Source organism: Macrobrachium nipponense, chromosome 10 (genome assembly GCF_015104395.2).
Source record: "Macrobrachium nipponense isolate FS-2020 chromosome 10, ASM1510439v2, whole genome shotgun sequence".
In the NCBI taxonomy this organism is placed as follows: domain Eukaryota; kingdom Metazoa; phylum Arthropoda; class Malacostraca; order Decapoda; family Palaemonidae; genus Macrobrachium; species Macrobrachium nipponense.
In genome coordinates this window covers 55,222,342-55,248,282 of record NC_087204.1, presented here as the reverse complement: position 1 = coordinate 55,248,282, position 25,941 = coordinate 55,222,342, and the positions used below count along the sequence as shown (strand labels likewise).

General features: G+C 42.2%; 1 protein-coding gene across 2 annotated transcripts in view; it reads right to left on the bottom strand.

Moving 5' to 3' along the window:
- LOC135223625 (uncharacterized) overlaps window positions 1-25,941 on the bottom strand; it is a gene marked incomplete in the record, with an annotated part of 381,927 nt that overhangs the window by 98,561 nt on the left and 257,425 nt on the right. For both annotated transcript variants that reach the window (XM_064262235.1, XM_064262236.1), the window contains 2 exon segments: window positions 7,027-7,180; window positions 23,804-24,041. In XM_064262235.1, coding sequence (XP_064118305.1) covers window positions 7,027-7,180; window positions 23,804-24,041 — 392 coding nt within the window.

Below are 25,941 nucleotides of genomic sequence, written 5' to 3'. Positions count from 1 at the left end.
CCTCTCCCTGCCACCTACTGTCACTCCCAAGGATCCCTCCTCTCCCTTCAATCTTGCTGAGGCAGCATCAGTCAACACTGCTATAACCAGGTTGATAGCCAGTGCAGCACCAGGGCCTTCTGCTGCTGCTCCCATTGCTGATACTGCTTACAGAAGTAGAGGTTTGTAAAAAGGGGTTCATAAATTATCTGATGAGTTTAGAAACACTAATGACACTTTATATTAAGAGATTCCAAAACCACCAACATGGCATTTGCCATCACTAGCTGATCAACAAACAAAACCATTCCAATTTTTAAGAAAAATGCTGCTCCAATGACCAGATCTGCTCTAGCTTGAATCACCTAACTACAAATACAGCAACTAAAGAGCTATTCCACTTTTCATGACCAGTGCCATTCTGATGACCAGAGTAGCAACAAATAATCTAACCAGAACTACAGCTTTGACCAGGTTTTCTCTAGTAACCAGTAAACCAACTCCTTTGGGAAGTGTCACAAGAAAGGAAGAAAAGTTTTTTAAAGCTCAAAGTAGCAGTGCTTCCAAATAACAAGTGCAATTTCAGAATGTAGTCGAAGAGATCATACTGAAAATAATGTCAACGTTAGGAGCAATTGTACTCGTCTAGTGGTTCAGGGGTAGACATGTTCTGATTATCGCTCTTGCTCTCTTGCTCTCTGCAGTAAGTTTCTGATGCATCTATAACTCCTAAATGGATTAAAAGACCTTATACATACCAATTACTCATAAACAGAAGAGACTTGAACTGGAAATGCTTTTAATACTGATCATACCCTTCCACACTGTCTTGGAATGGTTTTTCTTCACAGGTGGACCAGATAAGTGAAAAAAAGTCACTTATGAGGGATTCCCATCTACTGAGTTTGAGGAGAAAATACCTTAAGATTGGATCTGTGGTATCTTTTATCTGAACACAGCTGAGCCTAAGACATCAAACAAAGGCATAAGCTTCATTTCCTTTCTTTGAACATCCAACTCTTAATGCCACCAAAGATACAACTGTGGATACCTATGAAAGTATGGCATGGAAGGACAATTGCAAGGGCTACAATATGGCAACGATGTTTCTACTGCTGTTCTTAACTACAGACTGGAGATCATTAAAGTTTTACATAATGGCAGCATGTGCCTCAAAACAGCAATGCCCACCTTCAAGTATCAAGACTTTAACCTGCGTGGTTATGGACGAGAGAGAGAGAGAGGAGAGAGAGAGAGAGAGAGAGAGAGAGAGAGAGAGAGAGAGAGAGAGAGAGAGAGAGCAAAATAGGTGGAGGAATAAATGGGAGTGGTTTGATGGCAGTCATTAGCATATCTGTTGTGGTGATCGCTGTGTATATCAGTGGCGAGCGTCTGTTACGAGAGTCGGGAGAAGTAAGGAAGTTGCCGGTGATCAGAACCTCTGTTGGATTGGAGAGTCAGTTTTTTGGGAAGTGTTCTTGAATTTTATTGATGGTCAGTTATTTTGTGTTTTAAAGTAGTTGTTTGAATTATTGTTGGTGCTGTATGTTTGAAGGTTGTTGTGCCTGTGTTGTTGGGTTTGTTGTGCTTGTGAGTTCTGTTGTGCTGTAGATCTATGAGTTGTTGAAGTTGTCGAGTGTTGTTGTTGTGGTTCCTTGGTGTTGTCGGCGGTGATTTGACTTGTTAGGTTATTGTTTTTTGGTGCTGATAGTGAAAATTTGTACAGTGGTCTTTTGTTGTATAGTTATTGAATTGATGTGTGGTTGTTGACCTTGTTCGGTTGTTTGTGTATTGTGTTACGACAGCTAGCCTAGCCTAGCCTAGCTATATCCAGTGGACAGCAGCGCAGCTCCTCACCCTGAGTGTGTGGTAAGTACAAGTGTGGTTTTGAGAGTTTTTTGTTTTTAGATTGTATTCCCGCCACATGGTGGCAAGCTTTTCTTTTCATTCTGTAACCTCCAAACATTTGAAAACAGAAACTATGGTGCAATTCATATGTGTTTCTGGCCACATCTGATTTGCTGGAATGCTCTCCAGTTGTAAATAATGCCTCATTTATCTAAAGATGACAAGGTTTAAAAAAGCATCTCCAAGTCTATGATCATAACACACTAGTCAATGACATCCTTAGGAAGGCAGATATGACTGACATAATTCTCCAACTTTGTGGCTTTTTCAGATTGCAATGAAACACCAGTTTTACTTCACATCTATCATTTTATTCTAAAAGACATTGATTTGATAAGACTAAAATCACCAGATAACAGAACAATTTCCCTATTTTGGAAAGAGGCATAAGCAGTTAACAGGAATGGATAATCTATTTAAAGAATTAAACATTATAATGTAATGAGGAAACTCCAATCCAACAGGAAGCAGGAACTCTTTCAGCATGGAAAAGCCATGTTCCATGGCAGAACCAATGAAAAAGAGCAGAAAGCCAGTTGAACTGCTATCTCAAACAAACCTCTCTGACAATGGAACCTGTTTCAGCTTGCCTGTCCTAATGTTTATGGACATAAAAAGATGCTTGCTTGTACACCCAGGATCCTGGAAGTATTTTTGCCTAGTTTGGTTAAGCTGGGTGAACTAATCCAGGGTATTCTATTCTGGGCTAGTCACCTGCACCGCAGACCTCAAGTGTTCTTCAGGACTCTAGTGGTGACAGTGTGGCTGCAAAGAAATTTGATAGGACTCTATAGGCATTAGATAACTGGCTCATAATCCTCTCAAAACGAGCAAAATTTCACCAACTTCTCCAGTTGGTCAATGACCTGGGAATCCAGGTCAAATAGGAAAATTTGTACTTAGAACAAATTAAAAGGGCACTTTACCTGGGTACCATAAAAATTTTCCAAAATGTTGCACCTTTCATGTCTCTTATTTAAACTTCAGACCCTGACTATGTGAGAGAGCTTATTTCTCTGATTCCAAATATGTATTTATCATATAATTATTATCAAGTAATGAGACAGGAGGGGGAGCAAGCTCTTCTGTTGTGTTGCCACTATTTGTTTGTTCTCTCTCTCTCTCTCTCTCTCTCTCTCCTCTCTCTCTCTCTCTCTCTCTCTATCTCTCTCTCTCTCTCATCTCTGCTCTCGTCTCTCTCTCCTCGTCCTCCTCCTCTCTCTCTCTCTCTCTCTCTCTCTTACTGAGACGAGAGAATTTTGATAGTACATGTATGTATATGTTTATTAATACTTTCAAATATAACAATAATAATAATATAACTGTAATTACAAAATTCATATGTAAAGAAATACAATCAATCTTTCTCTCTCTCTTTCCACAAGATATGCATGTCATAGCAGTAACTGTTTTGGCTGGAAGTGTAAGAAGTTTATGAAAAAATAATAATTTACTGTACTAATTTTCAAATAATATTAAGTTTAATGAGACTAAACAACAATTTTTTTTTTCTCTCTCTCTCTTACTTAAGTATGTTTATATTTTTTTTATTATAAATAAATGATTTACCTAATAAATAATTTTCAACTATAAATAAGATTAATAAAAGAAATAGCGATTCCCAGTCATTTTATCCACTTCCAGAAAGGAGAGCAGGGAGTAAATGACAGTTTGATATTGTACTATTGGTGGAGGGGAAGGAGGGGAGGGAGTTGGAGTTGTAAGAGTTATTATCGTTCTCTCTCTCTCTCCATTATTATTATCTTTGTCTCAGAAATAATTTACAATTTCACTCCTGATGATCAGATATAAGATGTTGCCATTCAATACTCTCTCTCTCTCTCTCTTACTGGCTGTACATATATATTTTTTATGGTAAAATGTTTAAGATGACTTTGAAATTATACTAATAGTATCATAATCTCAAAAGATTAATACAGTAATAAGATAGTAATTTAAGGTATATTTGAAGTAGTATGTTTTTTAAGGTATACTTTGAAGATAGGCAGTTATAAATGTTTTGAGAGGGGGTTCTAACTATTTTCAGGGGTTCTGGCATGCATCCCCATGAATACAGGGGAACACTGTACTACAATTCTGTCTCACATTACGTCTTTTTGTAAATTTACTCATAAATATACCAAGGGGTTGCTGTTAATTTTTGTTCTTGTTTTTTATGATAGTACATCAGCTGTAAATGTAATTTTGCAAAGAAAAGTGCAAAGAAATATTAGAAAATACATGTACAAATAAAAAAGTTACTGAATCTTCATTCTCGGTACAATTACATAAATAACCCCTTAATGGAAGGAATGGAAAATGAGGCAAACAAGTCATCGTGAACCAAGGGAATTTTGGGTCTTTGCCACAAATTCCGGGACGAACTCAAAAGCTACTGACCCCCAACCCCTGGTGTGTTTATGTCATAATCCAGACCATGGAGCTCTCAAACTCTTTTCGAGGTTTGAGTTCCCTAGGTGAACAAGACTGCTCAGAGCTCTTGAACAAAATAGATAATTCCCAGGAAGAAGTGATGTCCACATCTGTTAGACAAAGACCTAATCCTAAGGCAACCCTGTAGCTCTTGACAGCAGAAACAGAAAGTTTATCTGTTCTGAGAAAAATCAGGACGATCATTATCTGCTGAACAGAAGTTCTGAATGGAGAGAAATCCCGTCGACGCCACCGATTAGAGCAGATGGCTCATTTTCCCTTGTACACAATTAATAAGATCTCCTGAGGTAGCCAGACATCTGAGTCACTGCCCTGTGAGAAAGATCTCTCGCTCAAAAGAGATACTGGACAGACTCCAGACAAGAAGAGATAAGGACCCTATCAATTGGTGGTACCTCTCCACACGAGGCTAGCAGAGAGGGTTGTGCTAAGGGGGAATCTCTCTTGGCAATGCTGAGAGAAGAGGTAGAAGATCTGGGAACCACTTTGCTTAGAGCCACAAAGGAGCTACTAGGGTTATACTGAGATTCTTGGAACCCATTACTTTGTTCAGAACATGACAGACTAGACAGACTGGAAGGAAGGCTTCCTGTTGAACTGTGTAACGAAGAGGTCTAATGGGTCTTCCCCAAGTAGACAGAGGAGATGATAGGATAACCCTAGGGGATGTCCAATGATAAGATGCTCTATGCAAATAAGTGCTAAGTACCCTACTGTCAACTTATGAACTATCAAATGAATTCGCACTGTAGACAAAGATGTACTCGCACTGCCAAGAATGTGCATTGCCAACAGACAAGACATCCTATGAGAAGATCTTCTCTCATGACATTAAGTTCAGTATGCTACTCAACATAGATGTCCAATGATAATAAGACACTAAACCCTGCCCCCTTTTCTTGATTAAGGAACCACCAGTAACATTTCTGAGCAACATAACAAAGCTTAAAGATGGATCTTAATTCCAGTAGAGACACGACAAACTAGGATACTGAGGCACAGTACCAGTCTGGTTATACTTGGATATATAAAGCTAAGCTAAGTTAGCAATTGTACCCAACCTAACATAACCCAATTGCAACTCTTGAAGAACAGGAAAATCCTCCTCTTGTAGAAGTCATGAACCAGAGGAACATGCTCCAGGACATTGAAAAGCAGGTTTGATCAAGACAGATTCGAACTAGATTCCTTGCATATGCAGTTTTTTATTGTTTTTAAATGGTTTCCTGCTGGCACCAGAAGATATATCCTAATGTTAAGATTGAAGGTTTGTCTGGCGTATGAACAAATCATTAGCATAAAAATTTTCAGGTATTTAGCATTAATGTGAATCTTACTGGGAATGAAACATAAAATAGATTATCCAGCAAATGAATTAAGACAGGCAAATAAAAGTGAGAGAAAATTAAAAACTTGGCAGGTGTTCTACAGAAAGCTGATAAATTTTTAAAAGTTCAAACAAGAAAAATATCAACTAGATTTTCATAAACAACACACCCCAGAATGAAAAGGACAACATTATGATTTCTAAGCAGAGAAAAAAAATAATGTTCTTGTGTTAGTTTTGTGTTGGCAAAAATTACAAGTTCCCATCAAGATTGGAATATCTACACAGCTGAGGGGAGGCAGTTACAATTGGTTACAATATTTGTCACCTACCAGACCATTCATCATAAGCTTTTTGGATCTAAAAACGGGGGTTGCATTCCTAAAACAATATTTTATCAATCTTCCCAGTAAACAATGCAGAATTCACTACTCCTTGGTAGTTTATACCAGGGATGTCCAACCTGCGGCCCACGGGCCGCATTGCGGCCCACTATCGACTCTCATTAAAAAAAAAAGTTTTTAGCATATTTATTATGTAGTGAGTACCAACTTGAACTGATCGAACTGCAAAGTCGGGAAGGTTTAAAAACTTTCCTTAGAGAGCACACACTTCCTTTATTTTATAAGAAATTGCATTCTCTCAATGAATTCAATCAAATTATAAAATTATCTAGAAAATTATTATGTATGTGGGGAAGTACATACTCTTGCGAGCAGTTTTTTTCCAGCATGAAAAACATTAAAACTGCAGAAAGAAATAGGTTGACTGACAGACATTTAGCAAACATTCTTAGAATTAAGAATTCATCCTTCGATGCAAATATTGAAAACATTATGGCTGGAAGACAAAGTCAAAAGTCTCATTGAATTAATATTGGTTAATTAAATTTAATGGGTTATTTTATATGTATAGCTACATATAAAAATTACAATATTTACAATGTTGTAATAAAGTGTGTTCACATGGTTTTGTTTTATATTGTAATTTTTCATTAAATTTTGGAAGACAAAGTCAAAAGTCTCATTGAATTAATATTGAATAATTAAATTTAATGGGTTATTTTCTATGTATAGCTACATATAAAAATTACAATATTTACAATGTTGTAATAAAGTGTATTCACATGGTTTTGTTTTATATTGTCATTTTTCATTAAAATGTATTCAGATATTCTGGGGTTTTGCGGCCCAGTTAAATATTTAAGTTTGCAATGTGGCCCATTAAATTAAAAGGTTGGACATCCCTGGTTTATACAATGCATTCATGACCAATATAAGATATGGAATGTCAAAGAATACAAATACAAAATATTAAGTATTAAAGTCAATAAATAATCACTTATATAAATCACTTACCTCAATGGTAAAGCTAATTCTTGAGTAACATTAAGACACTGCTTCAAGTACGCTCTAGCAAGGCGAGGCTGAGCAGATGCCCAACAAAGATTTCCCAACCATAAAGTTGTCATTATGTGTAACCATGCTATACGATGACGCCAGCATATAACATCTGGAATATAAGTGACTATTAGTTTGAAGTAATGGTATCAATAACAACAGAAAAAAATATAAAAATTTTGTATGCATTATTAGTTTTTCAATAAACTTGGAAGTACCAATAAAATCATGGATATATAAAATATTTTGTGTTAGTCATCTTTACATAATTTTTTCAATTCCTTACTATACAATACTCAACATAAAATCACAATTTTTGAAAGTAAACTGCATTTTTCCTAACTATACAAACCTAGCTCCTTTACAATAGGAATTACTTAAGGCAAAGTTTGGACGCAGCCGCTGAATTTTCAAACAAGGCAGTATGGTAGTTAACTACCATCTGGTTGTTGTTATGCCAAGACCGGGGTTGAGCGTTCAATTTGCTTTCGGCCCAGGTAACAGATTGAGGGGTGGCTTGAGGTGGGCAATATGTGTAAAGGACCTAGGTTTGTATAGTTAGGAAAAATACAATTTACTTTCAAAATCTGTGATTTGTTTCTACATGGTATATAAACCGTCGGTCCTTTACAATAGGAAGACTCTCTGATTGGTGGGAGGAATCTGGGTGAGCTCTTGAGAACTGACTGGTGTTCATTTAGCCTACCTGGGCTCTTCTCCCTGTTGTTAGAGCAAGGGAGAGGGACCTGCCACTGACCTCTGATCGGAGTTTTAGAACTGTGTGATCAGAGGCAGCCTTCTTGGTTTTTCCTTAAAGTGCGAAAGGCAATTCGCACTTAAGGTAAAGCAAAGAACCATATGTCGGAGACTATAAGGCAAAAACGAAGTAATGGGTTTGCCTTATGTCAGAGTCCCCTTTCCCACCTTACAAGGGGAACGGGGTGCATATGTGCTTCAATTACTAAGTAAAGAATAGAAAGGTTACTCTAATAAAGAGTGTCGTACTTGCATCTGTGTCCGGTCCAGCAAGTAACGGTCGGCGTACTCTCTGCCCAAAGGGAAAGAGTAGGATGAAAAAGAGGAAGAAGAGCCAGTCACTCTGCATTCATACTCAATCATACTGCACAACGAGACCAGATGCTAACCTGTCCTGTTAGAGGAGCTGGGTAAGCTACACAACTTGAGCAGCCACTACTGGTCCCAAGGAAAAAGTGTCCAAGGACCTGTGGGCAATATCCCGTAGGTAATGAGAGGTGAGAGTACCCGCATTCAAAACCTGTTGAACCAACAGGTTCTTCTGGAATGCGAGGGACGGAGCTTTGCCCCTGACCTCGTGAGCTTTCGGATGAAGGGTACCGGTGTCGTCGCCTGCAGCAGAGTGCGCCTTCCTGATCGTCTCATGAAGCCAGAAAGAGACCATGTTCTTGGACACCTCTTTCTTGGGACCTTCGGTGCTAACGAAGAGTCGTCGACACTCAGGCTGAAGATGTCAAGTCCTCTTCAGGTAGTGCCATAATGCTCTAACTGGACAGAGAAGCGTCTCGTTTGGGTCATTATCAACAAAGTCACTGAGGGAGGGGATGGAGAACTCAAATCTAGCATCAGGGACCGAAGGATTCTGAGTCTTCGCTATGAAATTTGAGACAAATTCTCGTGAAACCGATCCCCAACCTCTTGTGTGTTTAACATTGAAGGATAGTCCATGGAGTTTGCCTACCCTCTTTGCCGATACCAGAGACAGCAGAAAGACAGTCTTGCGGGTCAGATCCCTGGCTGACGACTCTCGAAGTGGCTCATACGGGGCATGAGTCAGGCTCTACAGTACGAGACACACATACCATGCAGGAGGCCTGAGATCCCTGGGTGGGCAAGACCTCTCGAAGCTCCTCATGAAGAGAAAAATCTCAAAGGAAGACAAGATATCTTTCCCCTTCAGTTTGAGGACTAAGGCCAAGGCCTCCCTATAGCCCTTTACTGCTGAAACAGAGAGGAGCTTCTCTTGACGATGGAAGACTAGGAAGTCCGCGACCTGCTGAATAGTGGCTCTGACCGAAGAGATAGCCTGTCAATGACACCAACCAAGAAGACTGCCCAATTTCCCTAGTAAACAGGTGCAGAGGATTTTCTGAGGTATCCAGCCATCTGTCACCGCTCGATGTGAAAAGCCTCTTGCTCATAAGAGATGGTGGATAACTTCCATGCATGAAGACACAGGGACTCGACTGCTTGATGGTACCGTTCCACGTGCGGTTGAGACAGCAGGTCCTGCCACGGGGGAATCTCTCTCGGTGCCTCGGAGAGAAGAGCCAGAAGGTCAGGATACCAAATGGCTTGAGGCCATTTGGGTACCACCAGAATCATCCATAAATTCTGCGTGATCCGCACCCTGTTGAGCACAGCTCGAATCAGGCAGAATGGAGGAAAGGCGTACGCTTCCAGGTTGTCCCATGGATGTTGGAATGCGTCCTCTGCTGCTGTCCACGGGTCTGGTACAACCAAGCAGAAGATTTCCACCTTCCTGTTGTTCTGGGTGGCAAACAAGTCTATGACTGGAAGCCCCCATAGGCTGAAGAGTCTTTCCACTACATCCTGGTGTAGGGACCACTCGGTTCTTACCACCTGATTCTGGCAGCTGAGCTTGTCTGCCACTACATTCCTCTTGCCCTGGATGTACCTGGCTGACAGCTCTACTGAGTGAGCCACTGCCCACTCGAGCATCTGTATTGTCCCCCTTGCTTGTTGATATATGTCACTACTGTGGTGTTGTTGCTCAACAACACCATGGAGTGTCCCATCATTCATTCCCAAAACTCCTGGAGTGCCTGGAAGGCTGCCTTGAGTTCGAGAACTTTGATGTGAAGGTGCTTGTCATGATCGTTCCACGCTCCTGCAATCAGCAACTCTTCCAAATGTGTGCCCCACTTCTCGTTTGATGCATCCAAGAATAGGAGCATGTCCAGAGGGGAGTGGTCAGATCCACTCCTAAAGTGAGGTTCCTGTCATCCAGCCACCAATCCAGGTCCTCCCTTACCTCCTGTGAGAGAGGAACAAGGAAAGACTGAGGATCTCGTGACTGGGACCAAAAGTTCCTGAGTTTCCACTTAAGAGACAGCTGGTGAGGATGTCCGTTAGGGACCAGCTTCTCCAAGGATGACAGGTGACCGATCACGACTTGCCAAAGTCAAGCAGGTTGTTCCTGTCTTGACAAGAACATCAGTGCTACCTCTCTGAACTTGCTGATATGAGAGTCCGTGGGGAAGACTCTTGCTGCTACAGTATCTATCAGCATACCCAGGTACAACGTCCTCTGCTTGGGTTCGAGATCAGACTTCTCCAAGTTTATCAGGATCCATAGATTCTTTCAAAACTCGAGAAGTCAATCCCTGTCCTGTAGCAACTACGAGCAGGAGCTCGCCAGGACCAGCCAATCATTGAGATACCTCATGAGATGTACCCCGTTCGAATGTGCCCAAGCCGAGACCAGGTTGAATACTCTCGTAAACACCTGGGGAGTGGTCGACAGTCTGATGCATAGTGCCTTGAACTAGTAGATTGTTTTCCCGAGGACGAAGCAGAGGTACTTGCGGGACAACCGGGAGATGGGTATTTGAAAATATGCATCCTTTAGGTCCACTGTAAGCATGAAGTCATTCTCCCTGATGGATGCCAACACTGATCGTGCTGTTTCCATCTTGAACCGAGTCTGCCGAACGAAACGGTTCAGGGAAGAATGGTCTACAACCGATCTCCAACTCCCCGAAGCCTTCTCTACGAGAAAGATTCGGCTGTAAAAGCCTGGAGACCCGTCTGACATGACTTTGATAGCGCTCTTGTTCAGCATTGCTTGCACTTCCTGCAGTAATGCCTGGTGTCTCACAGATCCCACTACATAGGACAGAAGCCGGACCAGGTGGTTGGTGAGGGGTGGGGGGAACTCGAAGGGGAGCAGATAGCCCTCCTGAGGGACATCTACTACCCAGGTCTCTGCTCCACATCGCTGCCAAGTTGCCCAGTGTATCGATAGGCACCCCCCTATACATGGCAGCAGCTGGGGGGTAATGCTGGCCTTAGCATTTCCGCTCGTTTTTCTTCCCTTTCCTTCCTCGTCCTGACTGGAAGTCGTTCTGAAAGGGGCAAGAATACTCGTGTTTGGAAGAGGAAGAAGAAGGCTGGGTCATTCCTCTGGCTCCCTTTGAAGCAGAAGACTTCTTTGGGGCTGAGGAAGTGCTAGCCCAACTCGCAGGTCTGGCTGCAGTAGAATGCGAAAGTACAGAAGCCTTTGCTACTGCCTGGTGAACAAGGCGGTCCTTATCCTCATCCCGTCGCTTGTCCACCGCAGCATCTACCTGCTCTCTATCAAGAGAGAGGCAGAACCCAGAACGGCCCTTTCTTAGTGCCAAAACCAACTCGGGACCAAGAGACCTGGATGCTCGAGAGAGGGCAGCATCGCACCTCTCGAGTACCAGGTTCGCCCACAGGTTAGCAGTCTGGTGGGCCAGGTAGGTAATAGCCCTACCTCCAGCCTAGCACAGTCTCCCAAAGGCCGAGTCTTCTCCTGGGGTGATGGCCCCGGAGGAAGCGGTGACCTTGGACACTGTGAACGACCACAGGTCCAACCAGGAGACTGCTTGGAGAGCTGCCATAGTGGTGGCTTCCAACATCGCTGCTTCCTGTTGTGAGAGAGAAACATGCTCTGCAGATAGGTGTTGCAGCAACAGACCCAGCCCAAGTCAAACCAGGTCCGGGTCAACCTGTTTAGTCAGTAGCGGCTTGTCTGAGGGTGTATAGAAGTGCCTCTGGCAGGATAGAGGAGGGGAAAGCAGCCAATCCGAATGGTTGGATCTAAGGGAATTCTCCTGTCCTGAGATGAGATCATTCACCTGATCCAACACTCCGTCAGCTAATGCAGACCATGGAAGTCCCGTCAAAGCTTTGGGTTCCTTCTTGGGTCCCCAAAAGGATTTGAGGTGAGAGGGATGATCTCCTACAGAGGAGGCTGTGGTTGCTTCCCCAAATTGTTGTGCTGACAAATTAGTGCGACAATCTTTGCAAAAGTCCTCTGTATCTCGGGGGTGTCCGAGTCCCTTGGTAAAATCCCAAGTCTTTCGAGGGATCAGTCTTCCCGATCTACTCCTCTGTACGGTGGAACCGTGCCAGACCCCTTTGATCCATACTCCACGACTTTGGCATACGATCGATGAGGTCCTAAGACCCCAGGGCCCCTTCTGGTGTATCCTGAGGAGGTAAAGGGAATAGGAGAGATGGACTGGATGTCTTCACTCCTCCTAGCAGCTCTGCTGCCAGGTGGGGTGAGCCAAACATTTGTACCAACCTGCGGTGGTGACAAGTGTGTGTGTCTAGGGAAATGCGATCGTACAGATGATGCAGACTCCTGAGGGGAATGCAACTGCTCTCGCTGCACTGTAGCACTGCTGTTAGCAGGACTGGTGGGAGCCGCAGTCTTCTTACGAGCAGCACTGCTGCTCACGGAGATGAGGACCCGTGCCTGACGAGAACGCAAATCCTCCTCACGACACCCCCCAGTGCTCTTCGAGACTGAAGCCCCTGGTGAAGAGGACTGAACAGGGGACCTCATCTTCATCTCTCCTGTTGCTCCTTCCTTGTGGGGAGGCGCAACAACATCCTTGGCCCTGACAAAGAACCAGACTTGGTCTTAGCAGGTGGGTCCGAGCCACAGCTCGATCCCTTCTCCTGTTTCATGCCCCTGTCCTGACAGGGAGCTGATCCCGTGTACTTGACAGTGGATGTGCTACCTCCCTTGGAAGGTTGCACATTAGGAGAAACTTGCAAACGAGATCCCGACATGTCTCTGGTCCCTCCAGCAGCGCCTTCAGAACCTGGAGATGGAGAACGAACCTTCGGTCTTGCTCCAGACGTGAAGGCGAAGCCTCGGGTCCCGCTCTAGAAGAAGTGGGCGAGCCTACGAGAGCGCCAACTGCCTTCCTCCTGGAGGAGGAATGCAGACCCTTAGAAGTCTTGACATGAGACTTCTTAGAAGGAGAGAGGCGACCTTCCCCTCCTTAGGTTGAGAACCTTCGAAGGGGGAGGAGAGGAGGAGGCAGATGAAGACAACGAAGACGAAGAAGACAACGACGACACCTTCCTTAATCTCTTCCTCTTCAACAGCTTCTGCAGGATCAAAGTGAGAGCCATCCAGGGAGCATCAGAGAGAGACGGCTCGCATACCGGGCCAGTAGCAAAGACGGGAGCAAGTCCGGGAACGGTGGCCAGTCCGGATGTCACAGGAGGGACAGGGTAGCAATCCAGAGTGCGCTCTTATGAAGCCAGGCCCACCCTGGGCATGGCTGGCATTGCTGTTACTTCTGGCGGCATCATGGGAGTAAGAACCCGGGGGGCAGAATCGGAAAAGCAAAGGAAGGGAGTTGACGGCTGCCACCCACGAAAGCTGACACGTTTGTCGGCTGGTGCGATCAGACCAGGTGCGGGGGAGCAAAGTAGCTGGGCTGGGAGGTGGTGGAGGAGGTAGGGGTCACTACTGAGTGAGTGACAGTGTTGGCGGGAGTGCAGTTCAGGTGAGCCAGCAGCACTGTCACTGAGGCCCAAGGAAGTCCCTGCCTGATCTAACCCCAGCACCTCACCTGCAGAAGGAAAAGTTGGGTTAGGAGGAGGGGTCCATCCTTGATCCGAAGGAGGACCTTCAGGGCAAGGATAAATCCCAGAAGGAGCAATGCTCGGGCTCGCCGCTGAAGCTCCTCCCCCCCCAACAAATCATCGGAAATGTAAGAGGAGAGAGAAGCCTCCCCCAGAGGAGTAGCAGTGAACGTAGGGTGACTGCTAGGGGACAAGAATGAGGAAGAAGGATCAAGAACAGGAGTGGAAGGGGGCAAAACGCTCCTCACCAAGGATTTCAGTCTCCCGACATACCTCCTTCTCCCAGCAAACTTCTCCCACTGGGCAGCGGACCACGAGCAACACTCCGTACACGTCACATTACCATCACAATCGATGCCCCGGCAGGAAGAACACAAATTATGTGGATCTACTTCCACTGAGGCTCTAATTTTATTACACTTCTTACTGCATTCAAGATATGACCAGCACAACACAACCTTACTTTCATTATTTTCTCACTTTTCCTTTCAACACCCACAATATTTTCTTTAATTTCTTTACTAATGACAATCCCTACACAACTTCTTGTTTCATCAGCTCTGCTATATAGCAACTTGTAGCCATTGCCAATGTCCTTTGCTTTATTTCCTCTCTACCTTGTTTCCTGCACGCATAAAATGTCTGCTCTCCTTCTCTCCATGACATCTGCCATTTCCCTGCTTTGACCATTCACGCTGCCAATGTTCAGTGTTCCATTCTTATTCCTCAAACTAGCTTCTTTAGCTGCGCCCGTCCTTGATGCGGTAGCCCTTGTCCATTTATTGGAGAGGTCAGGCGAGGCCTCCGCGCGTCGCATGAGAGGGGAACACCCTGGCCTTATACTGGTAACTGTTCCTGGCTGTTCATGGTTTCAGCAAAACTTTTACAGTGAGATGCCTTTCCTGCCACTAATCCTCACCATTTACCCTGGCTTGGGACCAGCATAGAGTTGTGCTGGTTTGCACCCAATAGGGCTGGTTTCGAGAACCCACCCAACTGAATCCCCTTTATATCTAGTTTCCCGAATTCCGAGCCTGACTCATCCTCTTTCACCTACACACACTTGCCACATGATCTTCCATTCCACATTCAACACATTTCGCATGCAGTTGCTTACACATCCTAGCAAAATGCGCATTCTTTCCACAATTACCACAAACCTTGCTCACACAAGTACCCCGACATCCACTCGCTATATGCCCTACCTGCCCACACCTGTAACACTTAATATCCCTCTCTTTCTTACATTCACTCACTGTATGACCTGTCTGCCCAAACCCGAAACGCTCCCAACGCCCACCGACACTTACTCGTCTTATGTCCTTGCTTTCCACGTTTATAACACTGCTGTTATTGTTCACAACTAACGGACCCTAGTCTTCCAACGCTTGCACTCCATCTCTCATACTTACTCTAAAGCTTCTATCAACCACTTGCTCTGCCATTCACCTTGGCCCTTCTAAAACTGCTTCCCTATAGCTCTTAAACTTTGGTATACCCTCAGCCACTTCAGTCCTAACACTAACACTTCTACACTCTTTCATACACTTATCTAGATCATATCGTCGACTATTTCTAAAATGTTGTTCCACATTAACCTTTCATTCGTCCATCGCATTTTCTCCTTATGCTTTAAATTCATAAACTCATATACACTCTCTGGTACTGTCACCAATAACTTCCGCACTAACTTTTTACACTTATTTATCCCTTCGTCCCCAAACTTTTTCCTGGCTAATGTTTCTAACCTGCACACATACATTGACAACTACACACCAATATTCATTCTTGCCTCTTCAAAATCATGCCTTCTTTCTCCTATATATTAACGCTACTCTTTATCCTCTTTGCCTGTTCCACAATCCTGGTTTTCAGACTTTCATATGGCAAAAATTACTGTGGTGGAATCACAAGCAAAGTAAAGAAAGCAAGCAATCTTCCCACAGTTACCTTAGTTGTACTGGCTGACAAATTTTCCCACAGCCACACTTTCCCCTTTACGTTAGTATTTACACGCAGGACGGTTGGTTCAGCAAGGAAAACAAACAAAACTCTCATATTCATGTGCTCACCATCAATGGCTGACTTCAGGGCTAGACACTGCGCTGTCTACTGGGTATAGGCTAGGCTAGTTGAGAGACAACCACCGCTGAGAATCACAACACAAACCAACCAATTGAGTACTACAACAGCTCAACAACCCAACAAATCACTGAGCAGACAAACACTAACAACATCAAAACAACAACCTTACAAGCCCACATCCAACCACAACAACAAGAAATCACAACAGCTCTTCAACAACAACACTCCACAACTCACAAGGTCAATAAGCTTCCAACTATACAAGCACAACAACCTTCAAGCTTCAAAATGTATTTCCAAATGAATGGCATAGATCTATAATAATTCCCATCCCCAAACTTGGAAAGGATCCAAGTATAATGTAAATAATTATAGACCAATTTCTTTATCAAGTTACATATGCAAATTACTAGACAAAATGGTAAATGCTTGACTAACATTCAAGCAGTTTGGGTCAGTGTAACAAATCTACATTAGATTCTCTCTCTCTAACTTGGGGAACATATGCATAGAGGATTTGAACAAAAACAAATTACTGTAGCTGTCTTTTTGACATTAAAGGGCATACGATACAACCTGGAGGTATGCTATATTAAAAATGTTAGAAAAAAAATCGATGGTCATATAACTAGGTTTATCCAAAACTTTTTGACATTGCAATTATCAGGTGAGAATTAATATAACAGTTTTTATTATCAGCTCAATGCTGATATTTCGTCCAGAACATTTCCACTTGAAAACTGTGTTCAAGGAAGCGTCCTTAGTGGCACACTGTTTGCTTTAGCAATATGAAAATGATATTGGTAATAATCTACATAATGGAATAAAAAGTAACCTTCGGCATCTTGCATAAAGCATGCAAGACAAATATAATTAATAAAACTATAATAAAAATAGATGAATGGACCTCATCTGTAGGCTGTAAATTATTCTACTTATGATGCAAGCAGTTGTGTTTTACAAAAATAAAAAGTGGAAGAAAGGTGAAGTAATACATTTAAAAATCTGAAATCATAGTATACCAGGTGGCTACACTGCAAAATCTTTAGGACTAGTATTTGATGCTCACATAGATTGGAAAGCTCACCTAACATACATGAAGTCAAAATGTAAAAGAGCATTAAATCTAATTGAAAACTATTGAACACTAATTGGGGAGTTCAACAGACATACCCTTAGCTATCATTGATTATGGATGCGTAGTATGTGGCTCAGCTTCAGACACAACGCTAAAGCGTTAAGCCCTGTTTACAATGAAGGCCTTAGAATATGCCCAAGAGCCTTTAGATAATCACCAAAATCTTTACAAGTTGAATGTGGTGATCTACCTCTCTCTCTCTCTCCCTCCATAGAGAACTAGCAACAATGAAAAGTGTTCCAAGAATTCAGACAAGTGATTCACGAATAAAGAAATAATTTGAATTAAGAGATTTATTTATAAATAACCATCCACCAACTTTCCAATTAGAGCTAGAAGATTGTTCGAGTTGCTGAATATAAATATACAAGTGCCTTTAATAGTAAAATCACCTCCTCCTTGGACAATGAATAAAATGAGAATTTGTACACACCTGAAATATTTATAAAAAAGTTACTCATATACACCAGAACACCATAGACAACATACAAGAGAGCATATAAGCCAAAAAGGTCCACATTATACAATTATACAGATGGATCAAAATCAGAGCACAGAGTGGGATATGCACACTAGCGGGTCTGGAATGAGCGAACGGAAAATCAGGAAAAGATTGTTCCTTGAGGTGGCGAACAGATCTATTGTAGGCTTTCCCCATAGCCTTCAAACATCCCAAAAAACTCTCTCGTTCAGAGTCCATTCTGTCGACAGTACCTGATTCGAGTGACTCAGTTCGTCTGCTAAAACTTTCATTTTCCCTCTAACAAATCTTGGAAACATAGATCTTCTGCTCATTCACCCAAATGAGGAGTTCTTCTGCTACTCTGTTGAGAGAGAGCGAGTGAGTCCCTCCTTGCTTTCGTACATAAGACCGCTCTGGTGTTGTCCGCGTAGATTGCCATCTTCCTTCCAGCAACTAGAGGAGCAAACACTTGTAGTCCTAAAAAGATCGCCTTCAATTCTTTCACATTTATGTGTAGGGTCCTCTCTTGTTCCGTCCAAAGACCTGAGACCCTCCTGTCTTCTAGAAGGGCTCCCCATCCCTTGAGAAGAACTCTAGGTTGGGGTTTGACACGACTAGGTTAAGTCCTTCTTGTATCCACCAGCAAAGATACAACTTGATTTCTTTCGTCAAGGGGAAGACTAGCGAGTCCGATTGCGTCTTCTGACACCAATTCACTTTCAGGAAGAACTGAAGGGACCTCGTGTAGATGGTTGAACAAAATTCTCCACTGAAGCAAGGGTCCTGAGGAGGCTCATCTACTCTAGAGCTAAGTAAGAAAGGCAAACAAGAAACTGTTGGACTGTAAGTCCTTCAGACACTGACGACTTGATCTGGATCTCAGGAGCCACTTGTCCATAAAAAGCTGCATTGATCCCCATCAGATGCAGCCATTTCCCCAGTGGAACGAGAATCCAAGTAAATACCTGACGAGCAGTCGATAGTCCGAAGCAGAGGGCTCTGAACTGGAGACTCTCTCCTTGAAGATGAATCTCAGAAATTTCTTGGAGTCCTGATGGATGGGGACATGGAAGTATGCATCCTTCATGTCGAGAGACACCATCCAGTTGCCCGGTTGGAGGGCCGACATCACCGACCAACAAAGAGATTTAAGGCACTTACGTCCAATACAGGCCTCCAGCCCCCCGATGCCTTGGGGACTACAAAAAGCCTGTTGTAGAATCCTGGGGAGTTCTTGTCTGATACCTCCTCTATGGCTTTTTTGATGATGAGCACTTCTACTTTTTCGGCTAATGCCAAAGCTCTTGCTGACCCGGTCGAGTACGCTGTCAAGCAGATGGGTGTACTGGACAGCGGTGGATCTTGCATAAAGGGGATCACATATCCTTCTTGAAGCACCTGCACTATCCACTGCTCTGCTCCTCTCCAACTCCATTCTTCCCAGAAGTAGTGGAGTCTCGCCCCTACGGGTGTGTGAAGGACCTCCCAATCACATGTCTGCTGGCTTAAAGAGAGGTTTCTTGGTGGACTTTGCTGTCGCGCACAGGTTAGTCTATGGTCTTTGCTGCCACCTCGATTTACCTCCTCAAAAGGGGTGCTTCTGAAGAGGAGAAGCTTTAGCTCCTGTAGCGGGAGGTTCCTTTGGTCATCTCACTGACTGGGATAGATGGTAATTGGTCAACTTCTTTTCGAGGTCCAACAGCATCTGCTGAATGGTCTCTTCCAGGAACAGGTGAGACTTACACGGGAGAGAACATTGATACCGAATTCTGGTTCGTAGTCATTCCTTGAGATGTAAAAGAGCACCACCTTTCCCTCTTCTTAAGAACTCCCATAGTGAAGAGAGCGGCTAACTCACTGCCCTGTCTGCGCAGGACAAAATGTTGAGCCAGTCCGATGAAAACTCCTCATCCAGGGACTGGCAATCCTCTATCTTTCTGGCTAACGCTGCTATCATCCACTCCAGAAAGCTAAAGACTTTGATCACCTTGAATAAGTTCACCAGCTGATCAAAATTGGGCGAGAAGAACATCACTTTCGCCTCCGAGAATGCTGCTCTTCTGTGCAAATCCACAAGACCGAAGAAGTCTCCTTGAGAGGAGGCAGATAATCCCAAGGAAGGAACTTCTCCAGTCACGTAGAACCTGTAGGTCTAATTTTGAAGCTTCAAAGGAGGGTAGGCGAACGAGGCCTTACCTGACTCTCTCTTCCTAGCAAGCCACACTTCTGCTTCTTTAAGGGCTTTCTTTGATGACTGGGAAAGAACCAGTTTTGGTAATCCAGAAGGAGCTGACTTCCCATCCTTCACAAAAATAGCAGGCGGAAAAGAAGGTGAAGCTGGCTCAAAGAAGTCCGCGTAAGTCGGCAACAAAAACTTTAACAAGCTCATACACAGAAGAAGCTTTCAACTCCTGCTCTTGTGCTTCCTCTTCTGAAAGGACTGATGACACACCATCCTCTTCTTCTGACTGGTTTATTGCTTTCTTCAAAAAACCCATAAGCTATTGAAGTTGTCGCTTGAAAGGGCCAAATGGAGAATCATCTACCAACGGCCTGGTCTTCGTATCATCCAAGGTCAAAGTAGAAGTCATAGTTGTCGAACGCCTCTTCTTCGAAGACAAGCGACTAGGAGATGAAGTGAAGCGAGTCGCAAGAGGCGAACGAGTCATAACTCCTTTCAATACACAACGAGGGGAGTCGACAGCGCGAGCGCTGGGCAGAGCTTGTTTGCCTATCATCAGTCAAACCTAAATTCTCTGGAGAAGACTGGCGATCGGGCAGGCGCCCGAGCTGAAACAAAAGATATTATTATTATTGTCATTATTATTAAAACTGCAGGAATGCTGTGGGCTCCAGTGCTCCCTAGAATTCTTAACTGGAGGAGGCGTACCGTCTGCAAAAGCGGCATGCCTCTGCAAAGAACATGACACTGAATCAATCCACACCTATCGCCTCTGCACAGGTGACTGCACATCCGAATCCAATGAAAACTGCACTTCACTGACGTCTACGCCTTTCCAGTGACGTTTCATTGATACTCGTGAATCGACAGAGTCAGTGACTGCCCATGGGCAAACCCCCCCAGTTTCCCTTCGACCTCCGGTATGTCTTCTTCCGGGTGTGGGGGAGCAGGACAGTGCCGTTCGTCTAGGAGAAATAGGGGGACAGACAACCTCCTCAGACACAATACTGACACTTGGCCCAACACTGGTCTTCTCACTTGATTTTTCTACGAAAGCACGAAATGACATTCCTAAATCTATAACGGATTTTGCCAAAACCTCAAATTTCTTGTCCATTTTGGACTCTAAATTGGCAATGGTGCTGGGATCAGAAACATGGGATACCTGGACTTGAGTGATTGGTAATGAAGTTGGAGGACTATCAATAGGCTAGATATTAGACAATAGAGGAGAAGAAAGAGAAGGCTTGTTCACCTCTAAAGGCAAAGGAGTTGTTTCTACACTAGATTTGCTACCAGCTCTAAGAGCTGCTTTCCCTTTCCTCTTCCTATCTTTGTCCATTTTATCTAAATGAGCCTGAAAAGTCTTCTACCCTTGCTCATCTAAATCCCAGCACTCCTCACAAGTTAATTCCTTGTTACAGCATTGACCCCTACAACACCTAACGCATTTGGAGTGTGGATCGTAACACAGTTTAGCCATCCTAGGTTTGCAGCCACCGCTGCAAAACCTAACAAAGATGAACTAGAGTCCGACATCGTAGCTAAACTCACTAATGAAAAGCTAACATGGCAGCTAACTGGTAAAAAACAAAGAAATTGTACTTCACCAAAATTATACAAATCCCATATGGCAATGAAAGTTGACTGCAAGAAAACCACAGATGTTACTCAGTGGGCAGAAGAAAACGAATTGACAGTAGTTAGCTCAGCAGTACCAGGACCTATAGCACCTACACAAACGATGGCAGCACCACTGCTGACAAGAAATTTGAATTTTCGACTGCCAGGTAAGAAAGCTTACAGATAAGTAATTGTTTGGTAAGTCACTTACTTGAAAATTAGCATACTGGAGTTACTGCATTTATTTCTACTTTGTGGTAAGTTACCAATAATGATTCTGTCAGTAATTGTTGAACCCTAATCACCATGGACCTATGAAACTATCACTACTTCTCATGAATTGTGCCTTCACAGAATAAAATATAAATTATTTTATGTCAACTTATTTCTTTTATGGGATTAAATATGAAATAAGTTGTCTCCACTTTTACAGTATCTTCATCTATGTATCTCCTTTTTCCACAATTTTCTGGGTGTCCTTGGGGTAGGTTTAATATGCCTGTTTATGAATGTGTTGTTGAGGGAGTATTAATTTTTCCTCTTCCTTTTTTTATTTGCAGTTTGTGGTTGTGTTAAGAGGTTAATATACATGGCGTCTGTAATAGTGATACAGTGGGCCCCCCATATTCATGTTCTCTGGATTTGCAGACTTCTCTCTTGAACATTTCCCCCATTATTTGTGGGAAATCCACCTATTTGCTGTATTTTTCTATGAGAAATATCCACAGATTCCTGGTTTTTTTCTTTAGCAATTTTATCATAAAATGCACTTTTTGTGATAAAACTATTAAAAAAAATAGGTATAACAATTTTTATTGGATTTTTCTTGAGTTTTAACTAACAAAATAGTCTGTTTTAAGCGTTTTCATTGGGGTTCCAACTATTCGTGGGTCCTAACTTTTCACGACGGGTCTAGTACCCATCCCCACGAATACGGTGGACCACTGCATTTTAGTTGACCAGGGAATGTCCTAAAGAGGGTGACAATTAAGGGGCTTGCCTGTTGAACCAACATTTGCAGTATGCTACCAGAAACTCATAAAATTAGTTTCTGTGTCAGTAAAGTGATCTACTTCCCTTCAAGTCAAGGCTTGAGAAGTTAGGAGTATAAGAAAGACATATAAAAAGAGTAGTTGAAAATAGAGTAAGAGTGAAAGCCGAGTATTATCACTTGATAAAATATATAGGAAGAGAAGGCAAAGCTGCTACATTGCAGAAACAAACACTTGATATGTGCCAATCTTCTCCCCATTCCTCCATATATGATGCTAAACCCTAAAAGGTCCCTATCTTGACACACTTTGACAGCAGTTGGAAGGAAACAAAATACTAAGTGTTGATTTCTTCAGCAAGAAGAAGGATATCAACAATACGGACTGGTTGATATTGAGTAAGCTGACTTCCAATCTGAAGAAGTCTCAACTATCAAAAAGTGGAAAAACTTTAATATCGGAAGTGGTTCTTTTGATATTAATAAGACATGAGGACTGTAGCTTCGGATTGAAGAATTAGATTAGGGTTCTGTAATTAGGTTAAGGTTCTTCTGACAGTTATGGAGGAAATTATAGATTTAGGATTAAGAATTAGGTTTAGGTTCTTTAGGGTAGTGGTAGTAGTATTAAGTTAGGCTTAGTTGGATATAAGAGGATAAGCTTTTTTTTTTTCCAAGAACTATAATAAGAAAAATGAAGTTTCTGTTCTTAGTATTAAGGAAATGATTTAGGTTAAGGCGCATCAGTTTCATTTAATAACCTCCAAATCTTTTCCCATCATACTGCAACAATTGTGTCCATATCAAATGCCCCTTCATCCCTATTGCCATACCTACTGCTTTTTTGACATTTTTCAACCACTGGATACCTTTTTTTCACCACTTCCTCATTTGTATATGTGTTTGTATTACATTCTTCCCAGCACACTGTGGACAGGAATCTTAGCATTCCTTTTAAAAATCTGCAGTTTTTTTATTGGTGCCCAAGTTTCCACTGCGTTGCGTAGCAAAGGCCTGTGTAAATTTGTAACTGCTAGTAGTCTACTTACCTACTTCACTTCCACTGCATCCAGGCTACAGGTATACACACACACAAGCTCTCTCACTCTTTCCTCACCCACTTCACCATACATGTTATCTTGCTTCCTTTCCTTCCATCTCTTGGTCACCCTCCTCTTGTGACCTTCCTTACATCTCTTCCCAGATCTCACACCATACACTTCTCCACCCCCCTATTGTATGGATACTTTTTGCTTCCACTACCTTTTTTTTATTCATACTTGCTGTTTCCTTATATGCAGCCCTTGTATACATTTTCAGTGTTCATGACTTGAATCTTTCAATCCCAGCTCACTTCATCATTCTTCATTAACTACCAACTCTCTTTTTGCAATCTAAGTTACATTAGGCATGCCTCACCTGATTTAACAGTATATCCAACCAGCCAACTTATGATGATAAACAGAAGTTTGTATAAGTCTTGGTATACAAATAAGAACATAAAGTATAACAAAGATGTATCTGCTTTTAAAAGCAAATTATATATAAAAATACCTGTGACATACACAATATATTCTATTAATCATCATTTCAGTCAAACCAAGAAAAATATATAGTTACCATTTGCTGCTGGTACAGGTGTCTTTAGAACTGCTAAAGCTTGTCTGCTGGCTAACATGGCTAAAGAAATACATGGCTGGGGAAGCTTATAATCAGCACCCAAGACCCATGGAGGTAGCCAAGCATAAAGAGAAGCAACATAGTTGACTAATGCTTGAGTTTCAGTGGCCCTGATTGTTCTCTTCTTCATCAACTCATCATTCAAGGCCTGCTTCAAGTAACTGCCTCCTTCTTTATACTGAAATTCAATTAAACAAAATTACTAGCAACTGATGAAACAAGGAAATGGAAAATGTTAAATTTTTAAAGAAATTATTTTTACCAACAATACAGAGATCTCCAAATAGTTCATTAATTCTACCTTGCTCTAGTATTTTCTTAGCTTAAAATAAAAAAAATTATATTGGGAACCCTCCTGAGAGAAAGAGTGAATCATTATCAGCTACACAAACTAATGATACAAAACACATACAATAAGAACCATATAATAACAGAGCAAGTAAGAAACCTTCACACGCACATAAGATAAAAAATGGATACAGAAATAATACAAAAGCATAATAAAAAGAAAATCTGACAGAGTTAAAAGACTTGATGAAAACTGATAATTTGGTTTCCCCTCTACACAGCAGACTAGACCTGTGGCTGATTACTGGAACACTCCCAGCTCTTTAAATGGCAAAAATGGCAATACAAAACAAAGCTGAGCTTCCAAAGTACAATTCTCAAAAACTGTACAAATAGTATCAAGGAAGACCATGAAATTCCTCAGAAGACTTTCATACAAAATCCAGACTGGATGCAGTCAATTAATACCTCCAAGGACTCAGAAAAAAACAAGTTTAAAATGCAAAATCTCAGAAATGATAAGAAAGAGAGTCTCACATCTCAATTAATTCAGTATTGAGAGAGAGAGAGAAGAGAAGAGATGAAGAGGAGATAGGAGGGAGAGAGACGAGAGAGGAAGGAGAGAGAGAGAGAGAGAGAGAGGAGAGACCTTACATCTTGTTTCGGGTTGCCCCAGGTCCCTCAGTGTGAGGCACCTCTAATGTTCACCAGAGAGTTGCTAATGCATCTTCCAGTATATTTTGCATCTTCCAACCTTGGATGGTCTGGGATGCAGCTTAGATATTTGTCGAGCTTATTCTTAAACACATCTATGCTCACTCCAGATATATTCCTCAGATGAGCTTGCAACGCATTGAATAGATGCTGCATTGTCGATGCTGGTGCATAGTGGATTGATGTCCTGTGTGCTTTAATCATTTTTCCTGGTATAGTTTTGGGTACTATTAATCTACCTCTGCTTGCTCTTTCTGATATTTTTAGCTCCATGATGTTTTTGGCAATTCGATCATGTAGTGTTCTCTTCTCCTTTGTACACTCTATTTGTGCAATATCCTTTTGATAGTGTGGGTACCATATCAAATTGCAATAGTATTCAAGTGGACTACGAACACATGTTTTATAAAGCATAATCATGTGTTCAGCTCTTATTGTTTTGAAGTGCCGTAACAACATTCCCATTTTTGCTTTACATTTTGCCATAGAATTGCTATTTGATCATTGCATAACATGTTCCAATTCAACATCACACCAAGGTCTTTAACTGCTTCCTTATTTGTGATTGTTTCATTATTAGGTCCCCTATATGCATATAGCTTTCCTTCTCTATCTCTATAATTTACTGATTCAAATTTATCATAGTTAAATACCATCCTATTTACCTCTACCCAATCATATACTTTAAGGTCTCTTTGTAGCGCCGTTCCATATCTTCATCACAAGTCATTTCTCTACTTATTCTTGTGTCATCGGTGAAACTACTCACTATTAATTCCTTAACATTACTGTCTATGTCTGCAATCATAATAACAAACAGCAATGCAGCTAGCACCGTACCTTGTGGCACACCGGATATTACCTTAGCTTCATCTAATTTCTCATCATTTGCAATAACTATCTGTTTTCTGTTGTGTAAAAATTCTTTTAACCATCTTCCTACTTTGTCCACTATATTATGTTTTCTAATTTTCTTTGCTAATACATTATGATCTACCTTGTCAAAAGCTTTTGCAAAGTCTAGATAAACCACATCTGTTTCTTTTCCGTTTTTCATATTTTTGTATATGTTTTCA